At 50.3% G+C, this 15,524-nt stretch overlaps 1 protein-coding gene across 1 annotated transcript in view; it reads left to right on the forward strand.

Moving 5' to 3' along the window:
* The window catches only part of Muc4 (mucin 4, cell surface associated), a 27,669-nt gene extending 12,438 nt beyond the window's left edge, over window positions 1-15,231 (forward strand). Inside the window, exons 9-25 of the mRNA XM_017799475.1 lie at window positions 981-1,154; window positions 1,321-1,446; window positions 2,096-2,215; window positions 2,553-2,761; window positions 3,758-3,848; window positions 4,174-4,341; window positions 4,753-4,854; window positions 5,207-5,446; window positions 6,595-6,732; window positions 7,914-8,095; window positions 9,174-9,333; window positions 10,183-10,362; window positions 10,778-10,851; window positions 11,993-12,063; window positions 12,164-12,396; window positions 13,646-13,808; window positions 14,686-15,231. Of these exons, the coding sequence (XP_017654964.1) occupies window positions 981-1,154; window positions 1,321-1,446; window positions 2,096-2,215; window positions 2,553-2,761; window positions 3,758-3,848; window positions 4,174-4,341; window positions 4,753-4,854; window positions 5,207-5,446; window positions 6,595-6,732; window positions 7,914-8,095; window positions 9,174-9,333; window positions 10,183-10,362; window positions 10,778-10,851; window positions 11,993-12,063; window positions 12,164-12,396; window positions 13,646-13,808; window positions 14,686-14,875 (2,621 nt within the window). The 3' untranslated portion in view covers window positions 14,876-15,231. The remainder of the gene's footprint in view (window positions 1-980; window positions 1,155-1,320; window positions 1,447-2,095; window positions 2,216-2,552; window positions 2,762-3,757; window positions 3,849-4,173; window positions 4,342-4,752; window positions 4,855-5,206; window positions 5,447-6,594; window positions 6,733-7,913; window positions 8,096-9,173; window positions 9,334-10,182; window positions 10,363-10,777; window positions 10,852-11,992; window positions 12,064-12,163; window positions 12,397-13,645; window positions 13,809-14,685) is intronic.
* Window positions 15,232-15,524: the final 293 nt, after the last annotated feature.

A 15,524-nucleotide genomic window follows, 5' to 3' on the forward strand; every position in this document is an offset into this window, starting at 1 on the left:
AAAAAAGATGCATCTGAGCTGGGCATGGTGGAGCATGCCTGTAGTCCCAGCACTTGGGAGGTAAAGGACAGCCGGGGCTACAGGGAGACCCTGCTTCAAAAAGACCAAAAAAAAACTGTGTATGTGTGCACACACATGTGTGTTTGTGTGTACAGCTGTTATAGAAAAGGTATATACAGATCATCATACATGCTGATTAGTCTTAACAAATTGTACTTATCTTGAACCTTAACAAACTGCAGTTACCTTGAAGTTTCTTTGGGAGGGTATAGGGTTGAAAATCTCATACACTGCATCATATCATGTCTTTTGGGCTCTAGAGCCCCCTTTGTTCTCTGCAGTTATGTGAGCAGTATGTAGCTTCCAATGAATTAAAGACCCAAAGTTCACAACCATACCAGGATTTTTTTTACCTCTCTCTTCCCAAGATGGCATCTGGACCCAGAGGAGGGGTCAGCCTCGTGGCGTTGGAGCTAGCTCTCTCTTAGCAGGCCAGCTTCTTTGTGCTTCCAGCTGGTCTCTGGACATGGGCTTCTGTCCTGGTCACTTTGGCCACTGAAGAGGAAAGGAAGAGTAAAGCAGGGAGGCTGAGTGTCTGATGGCACGACTGTGTGTGTGGTTTGTTTCTGGATAAAATGCTGGGTGTATGAGGGGGATTACAAGGGATGGCACTTAGAGAGAAAGTAGGAGCAAGTGGAAGGTGGGTGAGTCAAGCCAGAGATTGGATCACGATGAGACTCTCTGCTAGACACTGGCCCCAGAATTTTGCCCTAAAATCCAAGCTTTGGAATGTTTGGAGGTCACGTTCAAGGTAGTTTGGAGAAGAATCATTATCTGTCTTTATAAACTGTGTCCCCTCCTAGGAAGAGCTGTCCAGACAGGCAGGAGGTTGTACTCATGAGTTTGGGTTGAGCCTAAAGCTGAAACAGAGCCTGCAGTCACAGGTCCTGGGATAACCACTGCCTCCCTTGCTTCTCCAGGCATCCGGGGACTGCAGATCTATAAGCTACACAGAGAGGAGAGACCCAACTACCGACTCAAGTGCCTGTGGTGGTTAAACAGCCAGCCTCAGTGGCCCCAGTGGAGCCAGATCTCCTGCCCTTGCTCCTGGCAGCAGGGACGATGGGACTTACGGTTCCAGCCCGTGTACACAGGTGACACTTTCTTCCTGTCCTTCGCAAGGCCACCCATCATCCCCTCTGCTCACACCTGGACTGCTCTTTCCCAGACACTGTGTGCCTATGACCTCAACACCCCACATCCATCCCCACCCATCATAAGCTCCTTGGCCTGGGCCTGAGACATCTGGTCTCATTGCAGGCTGGTGGGACCGCAGGAGCAGGCAGCTGTGCAGCTTCTCCTCCCAGCAGAGGGGTGTGTGTTGCAGCTATGGGCGCTGGGGAGAGTTCCGAGAAGGCTGGAGCGTGGAAAGTCCTTGGCTATTTGGTATGTGTATCCACAGAGATCTCAACCCCACCTGCTCTGGAGCCTACTGCTCTTCCCAGACAAGCTATGAGATCCTCTGAAAACAGCATCTTGTTCCCATTCCTTCCTAGCTCCTTCCTCTCTGACTCTAATTCTCTGATCTTGGAAAATTAGGAAGCTCCCACCCTTCTAGCCTGCTGACATTCTTGAGAATTACGACAGAGTGCATCTTGTTCCATCTCCACTTGGCTTTGTGGCCCCAGCTTAGAGTGGAAAATCTTTCTAGACAAGACAGATGACCTATTTTGACTTTTTCCTCTAGACCTAGTACACAGAGGCAGGGATAAGGCAGGGTAGCCTGACTATGCCCACCTTCTGGCCTGCTCTAGTCTCTCTATCTCTCTACACCATCATCTCTGAATTCTCTACCCCTGGCTCTTTGAGAACTTCTACCATGTGTCCTGCTATGTAATGACCCCAACATGCCTTCAAGAGGGACATATAGGGCCAATCCACCACTAATCACTGACAGTCATTGAACGTCGCAGAATATGAATTGTGTCTTGCCTCATTCTAAAGCCATGCTCTTGCCACCAATGCCACCTGGCTCTGCCAAACCTACCCACTGGTTCCAGGGCCCTGACCCCCTGACATGCTTTCTTCTTCACAGATCAGAAGCTGGAGGTGCAGAACTGGTGTTGCCACTGGAATGACAAGCCCCACTTCTGTGTCCTGTACCAGCTAAGGCATCCCCCTGTGAGCTGTGCTGGGTACAGACCCCCACGGCTTGGTGAGCATCAGGGCTGAGATGGAGCATCCAAGAAGGGAGACTCTTGGCTTCTGGGACATGGAGCCTGGACTGGCAGAGGACCAGCTTCCTAGGGAAGAACTGTGTCCACAAGGGAAGATGGGGACAATTCTTGTGTAAGAGTAACAGCAAACCGAGGAGCTTTGTACATGGCATTGGCAAAGAGGGGAGAAATGACATCAGGAATAACAAGTGGAGAAGGTTGGGGCAGATTCTGTACCCTGGGCGTATTTGCCCAGGCTCTAGTCTACCGGGACAGATGCTTCACCTGCTGGGCAGAAGGAATCTCTGACCGCAGCCCTGATTTTCTTTCTTCTAGCCTGGGCATTTGGGGACCCCCACATCATCACTTTGGATAATGTCAGTTACACCTTCAATGGGTTGGGGGACTTCCTGCTGGTCCAAGCCAGGGACAGAAACTCGTCCTTCCAGCTGCAGGGCCGCACTGCTCAGACCGGCTCAGCCAGTGCCACCAACTTCATTGCCTTTGCTGCTCAGTACAACACCAGTAGCCTGGGCTCTATCACAGTGAGTGAGGGGCTGTCCATGCTGTTCCTGCTTCCCTTCTCCCAAAGCCCTCAGAGACCTTCAACTGGACACTGGAAGAGGAAGAGAATAAAGAAGGGAAGGGAGATTTGTTAGCTACTTTTCTGATTGCTGTGACCAAGCACCCGACAAGCGACTTACAGAAGGAAGGGTTTTGTTTCTTATTGCTTTTTGACACAGGGTCTTACTATGTAGCCCTGGCTGGCCTGGAACTCACTATGTAGACCAGGGGAGCCTTGAACTCTCACAGATTCACCTGCCTCTGCCTCCGAGTGCTGGAATTAAAAGACATGTGCCACCATGCCTGGGGGAAGGAAAGATCTATTTTGGTTCACAGTTTGAGGGTACAGTTAGGGAAGGCCTGGCAGCAGGAGTGTGAGGCGGCTGGTCACATTTTGTCTCCAGTCGGAAGCAGAGAGCAGTGAATGCTGGTGTTCAGTTCACTCCTTTTTATTGAGTCTGGGCTCCCAGCACATGGGATAGTAATGCCCACATTCAGGGTGGGATTGCCTTCCTCAGTTAAATCTTTCTGAAAACACCCTCAAGCAGAGGTCTGTTTCCACGGTAATTCTAAATTCTGTCCAGTTGACAATGAAGATCAACTGTTACAGGGAACAAAGGAGAGTGGACACACCCTATAATGATGTGGAGAGTAAACTCTAGAGATGGCAGGATCAGGGCACACTCTGCCTCTTAATCGCCATTTGATCTTGGAAAAACTCCCGAACTTCCAGTGTCACACTTTCCTTATAGCAAAATGGGGACAATGCTTCTACCTGCCTCACAAGACTGCTGTGAGATAGCCTGGGCCCTGCTGAGCTCTCCCCAGGTGTCAGCTAGTGGAACCATTGCTGCCCTCTCCATCACCTTCCTCTTCCACTGGCCCAGACCTTGGCCTTGCATTACCCTCTAGAGCTTCATTTCCAGGACTCTACCCTGCTGTTGATTGGGCTTAGACCTCCTCCAATTACCTTCCAGGTTCAGTGGCACCTTGAAGCCAATGACACAATCCATGTTCTACACAATAACCAGACTGTGAGCTTCAATGCCAGCCACACAGATGCAGAAGGTAGCCTCTATAGCTGTCAGCCACCCCTCCTACCCACCCCACATCTCTAGGGTTCAGGTCCCAGGGAGAAGTGGACTGGGGCATTACTGTTCCTTCAGCTGCTGCTCTGAAACCTAGCCCAGGAGTCAAACTTTTTCCTCGTTTCAGTCCCAGGGAGGAAGGGTCTCTAGGTTGCTCTAAGTGGTGTGGGACCTTTACTAAAGGCCTGGTCAGGACACCTCAGTGCTGCCCTCAGTCTCCTCTGTGCCATGGGCCTTCACTACTGCTGAGTTGTGACACCCAGTGGTCTTGCCTGGCCAGCATCACTTGCCTCTCCATCTTCTAGGCCTGGAAATATTCAACACCACTGGCATTCTACTGACCCGCAATGGCTCTGAGGTCTCAGCCAACTTTGATGGGACAGTAACCATCTCAGTGATCGCTCTCTCCAACATCCTCCATGCCTCCTCTGGCCTCCCTGAGGAGTACTGGACCCACACAGAGGGACTCCTGGGTAAGAAGAGGGAGCTCAAACCACACAAGAACAGCTGTCCCTACCTACCATGGGCCTCCCTGGCCCGTTCTTTCTCAGCTCCCTAGGGCACAGAGACGGGCTGCTTTCTCCCTGTGCACCTCCCATCTTTGTGAGGGAGCATGAAGATGGAGCTATGAGGAGCCTGGGGGCCCAGCCGCCCTCTCCTCTCTCCAGCCCCACCTTTCCTCTTTTCCCCTTGCCTCCCACCTCCCTTCACATCCTCCTTGGTTTTCTCTTCCCTCTGTGAAGCATCAGGATGGGGTGTGAGTACACGGTCCTCTCCCTTCCTCCTGGGGCCCTGGACCAGGACAAATGGAGCTGAGCTGTTACATGCTCCCTGGGGAAGGGAAGCACCTTCCTGTGGGGGTATCCTCCTGCTCTGTCCCTCAGGGGTCTGGAACGGCAATCCAGAAGATGACTTCAGGATGCCGAATGGTACCACCATCCCAGGAAACAGCTCTGAGGAGGAACTTTTTCACTACGGAATGACCTGTGAGTCTGGGTCTCAGGACCCTTGGGCTATTGGGGCAGGTGCTGAGGGTAGCTGCCATGTTGCCTCCCTCATGGCAATAGAGACCAGATCTCCCTCTTTGGTAAGGGTCACCCCAAGTTTGTCTCCTGCTTTCATCTCACCTGTATGTCTCTACCAGGAAGTGGGGGGTTAGGTGGCCCTCATTCACTAAAGTGGGGATTGTCAGACTCAGAAGCCAGAGCCATTCCAGTCCTCCCTTTGTGTTACCCCTCCCCCACCAAGCCATGCACAGTGAGGGTTAGGGGTGAACACAGCTAGAATATGGCTTTTTCACTCTGGACTCACACAACCATCACATCTTCTGTGTTACAGGGCATATCAATGGGACAGGCCTCCTTGGAACAAGGACTGACAATCTGCCTCCCAATTTCATCCCTGACTTCTTCTCCCAACTTTTGGAAAAGAATGACTTAGATACACACCATAAATTGACATCAGTGTGTAACGGCGGCTTACAATGCATCCAGGACGCTCTGGCCACAGGAAATGTGAACATTGGACTCATTACCGGAAAAATCTCTCAAAGATACCAGGAGATGAACGCCACCCTCAGTAAGTGGTGTGAGGCCCAGGGAGACCTTTCCAGAGCTAGGAAGCAGATGAAGACCTCCATTCCATGATGGTCCTTCAAGCCCCGCATTTTTATCCCTTTAACAGAGCATACCTTCTACTCAGAACACTCCAACAGCTCCTCGGCTCACTTGGGCCCTGCGCTGGACAACAGCCTTCACAGCCCTGTACAGTCTGCCTTGGCCTTTCAGAACTGTTTTCCTGGTCCTCTCTTCTCCCTCCAGTGCTTCTTTGCACTCATGCTTAACTTGGCATATGCTCATCTCTTACCTTCAAGGCCCTTTCCACAGACAGGCTTGCTCTCGCCCGTCCTTCCACAGCACTGTCTCAGTGAGGCCCTTCTCAATGGCCCTGTCTCAGTTCTCATGGTTACCCACACCCCTGACTCACCTTCCCTTCTTAATTTTTTTATTTGGTGTTTATAACTACTGAGCCTATTTTATGATTTTTGCAGGCCTTTTTTTTCATTGCTTGCTCATTGCTATGTCCTAGAGAACAGTACCGTCCATATATCACATGCTCAAGAAAGCTATCATCTGTTGTTTTTTTTTTTTTGTTTTTTGGGGTTTTTTTTTTTGAGACGGGGTCTCCTTGTAGCCCCAGCTGGCCTGGAACTCACTATGTAGACCAGGCTGGCCTCGAACTCACAGAGATCTGCCTGCCTCTTCCTCCCGAGTGCTGGGATTAAAGGCGTGCGCCACCACGCCCAGCACCATCTGAATGAATGTATGAACAATGAAATGCAAATGATAGGGTTCCAAGAAACTGACCATTGAAAGACCTTGAGTGTTTCTTTCTGGAGAATTTCAGTGTCCATCTAGATACCCCCCTCATGGCTTTCAGGCCTTCCCCAGAGATAAAACTGGCCATCTGTTCTTGGTATGGTATGGTATTCTGTTCCAGGAAGGACTAATTCCTGTTTGAGGAGGAGATTGAAAAAGAGAAGCTAACAATTTGGGCAGGTGGGCAGTATGAGCCCAACCTGTGCGGCACAGGTCTGAAAGCAGGAACACAAACTTGCTCCCAGGCTTGAGAAGGGCTCATAGGAAGTTGTGGGGAAAGAGAGCAGAAAGGGAAGCCTGGGGAGTACCCTGCGTCACAGCCAGTCCCCTGTGTGTTTCTCTGTTCAGATCGGAACCCACCCTCTGTCAACTGCTGCAGTGAGATTCAAGCCTACAAGGGGCAGACACAGAGGATTCAGGTCACTAGCGACTCTGAGAATGTCACCTTCACCCTCAGCAACCACTGCACTGACTTTGTGCTCCTTGGTAAGAACCTTTGCCTGGTAGCAGTGTTGGGTTAGGAAGAAAGAGAGGCCAGAGTCAACCTGTGTCTTCTTGCCTTTCTTTACCCTGTATAGTACCCCATCACTTTCTTTTTTAAGGTTTCTTTTTGTAAAGGTTTCTTTTTTAATGTTTTATTTGTTATATATATGGGGGGGGGGAAGTGTATTGCCTATAAGTGCACCCATGTTGTGCAATGCCTGAGGAGGTCCAAAGAGGGTGTCAGATCCCCTGGAACTGGAGTTATGAATGGTTGTTAGCTGCCATATGGGTGCTGGGCCTTGAATCTGGGTCCTCTGCCAGAAGAGCCAGTGTTCTTAACCACTGAGCCATCTCTTCAGTCTCCACTTTCTCATTTGAATACCGAAGACCAATATTTCTCCTTCCTATCTATCTTATCTGTCTGTCTGTCTGTCTATCGATCATCTATCTATCATCTATCGATCTTTAATCCTTCCTCCCTCCCTTCCTTCCTTTCTTCCTTTTTACTTTCTTTCCTTCCCCCTGACACCCCCATCTCAAGACAGGGTCTTACTATATAGCCCAAGCTGACCTGGAACTCCCTATGTAACCCAGGTGACAGCCAACTCATAAGTCTCCTGCCTGGGCCTCTCAAATGCTGGTGTTACAAGTGGGATGGTCAGCGAATGAGGTGGAAAGACCCACTCTGTGGGTGGCACCATTTCACAGGCTAGACTCTGAACTGTATAGAAGGCAAGTCGGGCATGGTGGCACACGCCTTTAATCCCAGCACTCAGGAGGCAGAGGCCAGTGGATCTCTATGAGATTGAGACCAGCCTGGTCTGTATAGTGAGTTCCAGGCTAGTCAGGGCTACAGGGAGCTCTTGTCTCAAATAAACCAAAAAAAAAAAAAAAAAAAAAAAAGAAGAAAGCTAGCTGAGTCGAGGCAACAAACAAAGCAAGCAGCAAGAAGAAGCAGGCGGCTTGGGTGCAGCCATTTTTCCTGCTCCTGACTATGGGTGGATGTGATTAGTTGCTTGGAGTCCTCTCAGTGATAGACTGTAACCTGGAATTGAAGATTTGCGGGGAGACCTGAGGCAGGAAAGGAAATGCCGCTTCTGCAGTTGGGTATCAGATGTCAGAATGCATTGACCACAAGGGCAGAGGATTTCCCTGTTCCTCAATCGCTCATCTTTCCTGGACAGAGAACGGGAGTTTGCTATGGACACCGACAGTGCCAGAACCATGTACTCTGGAGATTGTAGCAAGTCATGCTATGGACGGCTTGTTTTCTATAGTCCAGCCCAAGACTGTGGCCTGCTTCTGCAGACACCAGAGCCAGTGTTTGTACAATGAGACCAGAAGGGCAGGCAATTCCTCTCTTGAAGTAAGTGTTAGAAGGGGGTGGGAAGGTTTCTGTGTTGAGGGGGCAGGAAGTGGAAATGGAAGGGATGTTGTGAGGGCTCTCTCCTGGGCAAGGTGCATGAGGGGAAGTGAGTGGAGTTGTGTTGGGTGAGTAGGGCCATCCTGGGCTACAGGCTCATGTGTGAAGCAGTAGAACTTCACTGTTTGAAGCTCAGGAGAATTTTTATGGCACACTTTCCATTCTACCAGGCTGTGGAAACTTCGATCTCAGCCTTCCTCCACAGTTCCCCAGCATGACACTGAGGCTGAGGGATGGGAAGACATCCCTGTGCTTTCAGGGTCCACATCTTCCAGCACAGCTCTGTCCTGTCTCCTGTCAGGCCCAGGGAGACCTGTGCCTGCTGTGCTCAGTCACAGCAAACGCTTACAGGACACCGTAGAAAACAGCATATAACTTCTTACCAAGAACTCATCTTGATGGTGCTGGGAAGAGAAGAGCAGGTCTCTGTCCTGCTGCCCACCGCGCCCCTTTGTTTGCTCTGCACTCTCCCTCCTGCTGATGAAGCAGCTCTTTTTCAGTTTGGAGGAATTCCTTTCCATCCAAGTTTATAAACAAGCTATTTGACCTAAATTCACAAATCTTGACCCATTTTTTTTTTTTTTTGAGACAGGGTCTCCCTGTAGTCCCAACTGGCCTAGAACTCACTATGTAGACCAGGCTGGCCTTAAACTAACAGAAATCCACCTGCTTCTACCTCTTGAGTGCAGGGATTAAAGGCATGAGCCACCATGCCAGGACATCTTGTCCCATTTTTGCTTTATGTCTTTTTCTTTCCTTACTGCCTCTTCCCTGTCTTACTCTATCAAGGATTCTAGGGAATGCGATACAGTGTGAGAGGAATGAGGCTGAGAGCCTGTTACATGGCCAGGTAGGGGGGTGGTGTGGGTTGGGCAGTCCTGGCCTGCTCAAGAAGGTACTGGAAGAACTAAGACAAGTACTCAGAGCCCCAGACTCTCAACAGTAGAATGGTCAGTGCAGAGACACTAGAAGCCCTTCAACCTCTGCTACGCTGTGACCAGCAAGCCTGTTCTTGTTCCAGTTGACCAGCTGCAAGTGTGATGGGGATACCTTTGGCCAATACTGCGAACACTCTAAGAACCTCTGTGAAGAGCAGTGCTTCCCAAATGTGCCTTGCATTCCTGGGAAGGGCTGTGAGGCCTGCCCTCCAAACATGACCGGAGATGGACGTCACTGTGCAGGTGAGCCAGGAATAGGGCCCTGGCAAGAGGCGGTTCTGGGGGTGGGGCCATCTCAAGAGCCTTCGGTCAGTCAAAGACAAGTTGTGTGTCTCCTGTTTGCAGCAGGCTTTCAGATCGCTCACAATAGGCAGCTGTGACAAAGAGGGCTTAGAAAGGAGCGGTGTGGGGCTGAAGGAGAGGGTGTACAAACAGAGGGTGGGACTTGGGCAACCCAGGGAGACTGAAATGGTCTAGAGAAGGCCAAGCTGGGGCCATCAGGTGCCTCAATGTCTTCAGAGTCATGAGGCTCAAGGGCTCTACTTCTCACAGGTCAGAATTTTTAGAGGAGCTACATGGGAACCTTTCGGCAAAGGGTCCTTGCTTCTCCTCTGAGTTCTCTTCCACCCATATGCCTCTCCACCTCTCAGCCTCTGTAGTAGCCGTGCAGGACATGGCAGGGAGGCCATCCTCAGTCCCCTGAAGGCAGCCAAATAAAATCAGGAGACTGTGTCTTCTGGGAAGAGGCCAGAATGGGCAAAACCAGGAGATGAAAATGAGGAAGGGAGAGAGGAAAATAGACTAGAACCCTTCTTCTACCAGTTTTCTGAGTCGTTCCCTGATATGGATAGTTTGATAAACACACCGCTCCTATAGAAATGAAAGAATACTTACTTAGCAAAGAGGGAAAAGTTGCCTTACAGTAAAATGTCTGGAAGAGAGGATAGCTTGGGGTGCAGGGTGACCCACATGCAGAACCCTGAGCAGACAAGAGGAAAAGAAACTAAGATGTCCTTAGGGTCGGTTCCAGTGGACCACCTGCTCCCGCCAGCTGCCCAGTTGTGGTGTCTGACATTCCTGCTCCTTCTGCAGCTCTGGAGGACTCCTTACTTTGCCAGAACCATTCCTGTCCTGTGAATTATTGCTACAACGGTGGCCACTGCTACATCTCTGGGGCTCCGGACTGCCAGCCCACTTGCACCTGCCCCCCAGCCTTCACCGATGCTCGCTGTCTCTTGGCTGGGAACAATTTCACTCCAACCATCCTCCGAGGTATGACTAAATGTTCCTGCCATTCCTACCCCATACTTCTCTCATGTCTGGGGAAGATGGGAAAACTGGGACCCAGGGCGAAGTTTCTCAAACTCACAGATGAGAACTTTAACACACTTCCCTACTGCATGGTGAACTGCGGACTGTAGGAGCTGGTGAAGGCAGCTGTCCCAGTGTGAATCACGGGCCTCAGTCATCTGAAGAAATCATGAATGAAACAGAAGGCTTCTGGCTCTTTGAGATGAGAGCTTCAGAAGCCCTGGACAGCACAGCAGCATTGGGGTGAGGGCCAGAGGCCTACAGTGATCTTCTATCCCGGTGGATGGAGCTGTATCCCCAAGCTGGCCCAGCAGATGTCTTAGATAAATCCAGTAAACCTGTTGGGTGGCGCTAAATCTGTCTCTTTCCTCTCCAGAGATTCCCTTAAGGACCATCCGGCTCTCACTGAGGGAAAATAGAAACGCCTCCAAAGCTGATGTCAACGCCTCGGTCAGTGCTCTTGCTGGGCTCTGGGTAGGGTGTGGAAGGTTCAGGCAAGAGCCAGGCCTTGACTTATGCATCCTTCATCTAGTTTCATTTGCCAAAGGAGGCTGGAGCCTCCTGTGGGGGAGGGGTGGCTGAAGGGGTTAGGACACCAGGAAACCTCAGGATTAGAGAATGTGTTAGAATTACCATTTTCCCATGAACAGAATCAAGGGTCAACTCAGGCACTCCCTCTGAGCTCATAACCCATACTTTCTGGTTATTATGTGGAAGAAGCACAAGGGAACATTTCACTTCCACCTGACTTCCCAGAGGGACCAGGGGACTCCCTCCTCTGACACCCTGTCCTCCTTTGACACCCTGTCCTTATATATGCTTCCATCAAGGAAAGCAGCCAGATTGCTGAGTGGCTGAGCTCTAGACTCCTATACACGTGAACTCAAATCCTTGCCCTGCTACAGACTAGAGTAGGTATATAAGTAGTTCATCTATTTATAGTGGCTTTGAATATAAAAATGGATGATAGCAACTAAGTAGTGCCTGTGTCACTAGGTTGTGTCAAGGTTTAAATGATAATGTGTTTAAAGTGCTTAGCATAGTGCCCAAAACACAACAGGCATTCAGAATTATTACTATTACTACTACCCTTACTGCTAGAGCTCTCCACACCCTGACTAGTCAGATAGATCTATTGATATTTGTTGACTGCACCTGACTACAGGCTCTTGGAGCATGAATGATTCCTGAGTCACCTTGACATCCCTGGCACCTGGCCATCCCCAGGTCTAGCTAAACAATTTGTGTTCGGTACCTATGAGGGGAGGGGAGGGGCTGGGATCAGAGCCAATGCAGAGGTTATTCACTTCAGATACTCCCCTGCAGTGTGAGGCAGAAGCAGGGCAAAGAATGTAAAGTCCCTCACTCCCCAGTAAGTACTTATTAAGCAGGGACTCGGGCCAGCCACTGGCCTAGGCAGGAGTGTGGAGATTCAGAGATGGGCCCTGAGATGCTCCAGGAGTCCTGGGCTCACATTCAAAGGTGAAACCAAACAAGGATGAATGAATTATCACAGTGGGAAGGGACTCCTCTCTGATCTGGGCCTCACCACCAGCCTAGCCTCCCATTCCCCCACCCTCCACCACTGCAGGTGGCATACAGACTGGGGACACTGGCAGTGCGGGCTTTTCTACGGAACAGCATGGTGGGACTGATACGAATGTAAGTGAGACTAGTGGAATGAACTTAAGTGAGACCGTCCCTGCCTGGTCGCCCAGCCTTCCCCTATTCACCAAACCCTTACTGTCCCCCTCCTGTACAGCTCTCCCCCAGCACTGGGCTCAAAAATCTCCATTCAGCACTGGACAGTCATCTCACACTTCCAGTATCGCCCGGCGGGCCCAGTCATCCACTTCCTGAACAACCAGCTGCTGGATGCTGTGGTGGAGGCCTTCCTCCTCCAGGCTCCGAGAGAGACGCAGACAAGTATCCAGGGCAAGAACAACGTGGCCTTCTTCCCCATCTCAAGGGCAGATGTGCATAATGAGATGGCTTGTGAGTCACTCTATCTTGAGGACACTACAGGGACAGTTGGGGAAGGGGCGACAAGGGGCCTATCACAGATCTGCAGGGCACACCAATCTCTGGTAGAAAGTATTCTGTGCCTGCTAATGGTTTCCATTTATTTACTCATAGGTCTGTTTTTTTGAGACAAGGTCTCACTATGTATCTCAGGCTAGCCTCAAACTCTAGATCCTCTTGCCCTTAGCCTCCCAAGTGCTAGGATTACTACGCCACTGCATTCAGCTGGTTTCTTTCCTTTAATAAAACTGCTCAGTTTTCTTAAACTATCATTGCACTTAACACACAAGGACCTCCCTGTCAGCTCTGCCCTCCAGCTGCAGGATCTTAATTTGAGGTTGGAGACTGGCCAGGGCAGAGAGGCACCACCTAACAGGGTGTGGCCCTGCTCAAACACTACCCTGACCCCCAACTCTGCAGTCCCATTGAGGAAAAGAAAGGGAATTTCTGACAGGCTCTAGTTCTTCTGGACTAGAAGCGAGGGAGGACAAAGAAGAGCCCTTCCTGTTTCCTGGAACAAGGTAGCACATGGAATGATGACCGTGTCCAGCACAGGAAAACTGATGCTATGCTGGGAAAGAGCTGCTTCCAGAATCTGGTTTATGCTTCCTGCTCCTCTGGGCCAAAGGTGAAACCCCTCCAAACTATTGCATGGTGCATAGTCGTAGGGGGTGGGCTGGGGGAAAAGGGCAGCAGTAGCTGTGCTGTGATCCCAGCCCTGACTCTATGTTCATTAAAGAAAACTCAGAGCTAGGAGTGGTGGCGCATGCCTGTAATCACAGCATTTGAAAAGTGGAGGCAGGAGGACCCAGAGCTCAGGGATAGCCTTGGCTGCATAGTAAGTTACATGACAGCCTGGGCTACATGAGATCCTGTCTCACTTGGGAGGCAGAGGCAAGTGGATCTCTGTGCAATTGAGGCCAGCCTGGTCAACATAGCAACTTCCAGCCCAGCTGGGGTTATAGGGAGACCCTGCCTCAAAAACAAAAACAAAAACAAAACGAAAAAAAACAAAGAAAAAAGACAAAGCCCACAATTTTTAATATATATGCATAATATGTTTATTACAGAAAGTGTAGAAATCAAAACTTAAAAGAAGAAAAGAACGTCCAGTCCTAATTCCCGGAGACAATACTACATTGTTTGCACCTTTCCAAATGTTTTCTGTTATGCTTTAAGGAGTTTCACATATTACTTTTTTGAATCTGTGTCTTGCCCTCAGTGAACCTGAGCACACTGGAGACTTACTTCACATGTGATGGCTACCAGGGCTACCACCTGGTCTACAGCCCCCAGAATGGCCTCACTTGCGTGTCCCCCTGTAGAGAGGGTTACTGTCAGAATGGAGCCCAGTGCCAGCACCTGCCCGATGGGCCCCGCTGCAGGTGGGTAAAGTCTGGAGCAGGATGGGGAGGACAGTGCTGGGGAATCCAATCTGGACAAGACACCACAAGGGACCCAGGAAGGCAATGGTCCCTCCCAACATGTGACTCCCTTTTGAGTAGGGAAACAGGAAGTAAAGGAAAAAGGTACCTGGAGAAGAGTGTATGTCATTTCTCTGAGTGGGGAGTAAAGATGTGTATCACCTCTGAGACTCAAACTAGCCACCAGTGGGTATCCAACCATTCAGGAGATGAGAGAATCGCAGTGTAGAATGATAAAGGGCCAGCCTGGCTGGGGGAAGTATGGTAGCACAGTTCACACCCACCTGTTCAAACTTCTTAACAATGGACAGTCCACTGGCCCTGTGTGGACAGGAACCCTCTATCTTGGGTCTAGTGCCAGCCCTGCCCCTTGTGTAAGAGTGCTCAATCAGGAAAGGCCCCTGAAACTGGCACCTTAGGCCTCTTCCATACATGGACAAACTAAGTGGCTCCCCTGAGGAAAGCACAGTAAGGCTGCAGCAACATCCAGGCTTATCACCTGGTGTCCTCCATCTACCCTTGCCTCAGGACAGGTCAAAGGAAATGGGTCGAGTCAAGGGGCGATCCCAACCTTTGGGGGAATAAGGGGATAAGGTTGTGACTGTGCAGGCACACATACCTGTGTCCCCTACTCTTTTGGTCCATCTAGGTGGTATGGACTGTGCTAATCACACCTGGTTCTTAAGCCCATGCCTCCCTCTTTTGGCTAGTGCCCTCACTTAGGCAGGACCTCGGGGCTGGCTAGATCCTTCCCTTGAGGGCAGGGAGCTGCCTGTCCTGGACAATAAACGACCCCTGGCCTGCCTCCCCACTGACCATGCTTGCTCTCTGTCCCCAGCTGTGTGTCCTTCACCATCTATGTGTCCTGGGGCGAGCACTGTGAGCATCTGAGTGTGAAACTCGGGGCATTCTTCGGAATCCTCTTTGGAGCCTTGGGCGCCCTCTTGCTGCTTGTGGCATCTGTGGTCTTTTGCTTCTGGGGCTACTTGGCAAACAGGTCCTCCTACCCTCTGACCTCAGAATTCTGAGGCATCACTTCAGACTGTCAGCAACACCTAGGATACCTCAGGACCCATCCATCAACCTGCCACTGCTCTGAGGAGACTGGACAGGGAGCGAAGGTGATTTGGGATTCTTCAAGAATGAATAGAGTGAATAAGACCAGACTACACCTTGTCAGTAGATCAGGGGTACAGGAAAGGACCATGAAGACCAAAGATATAAATGGATGGGTTCCCACACTGATATAACCTCAAGGAGAACAGTAGCCTATATGTAAGTGCAACCTACACACACACACACACACACACACACACACACACACACACCAGAGGTAGTGGGGTAATTGTCTCTACATTAACCAAAATGTTTTTACACATAAAACTCTGATAAAAACTATTTAAATAAAGTGTCTCTGATTTTTTTGTGTCTCTAAACCTTGGACTCCATTCCAGATTTTCTTCTGGTGGCTGAAGATCTAGGCACAGAGCCTTCTCCCAACCATCATAAGGCAAAGACAGAGGTTAAGTGTTAGGCAGGTGGTGGAGGAACAGGGTGGCTGGACCCAGCTTACTGTAGCTCCCTGCAGCTCCATGTTAGTCCCCTCAGTGGCCACTGCTTTGACATGGTCCTTGCTTCCTCCTCCATCTCATCCCACCCCTATATAGATCCATTGCT

This window comes from Nannospalax galili, unplaced genomic scaffold, assembly GCF_000622305.1.
Source record: "Nannospalax galili isolate Female #2095 unplaced genomic scaffold, S.galili_v1.0 scaffold598, whole genome shotgun sequence".
Classification (NCBI taxonomy): domain Eukaryota; kingdom Metazoa; phylum Chordata; class Mammalia; order Rodentia; family Spalacidae; genus Nannospalax; species Nannospalax galili.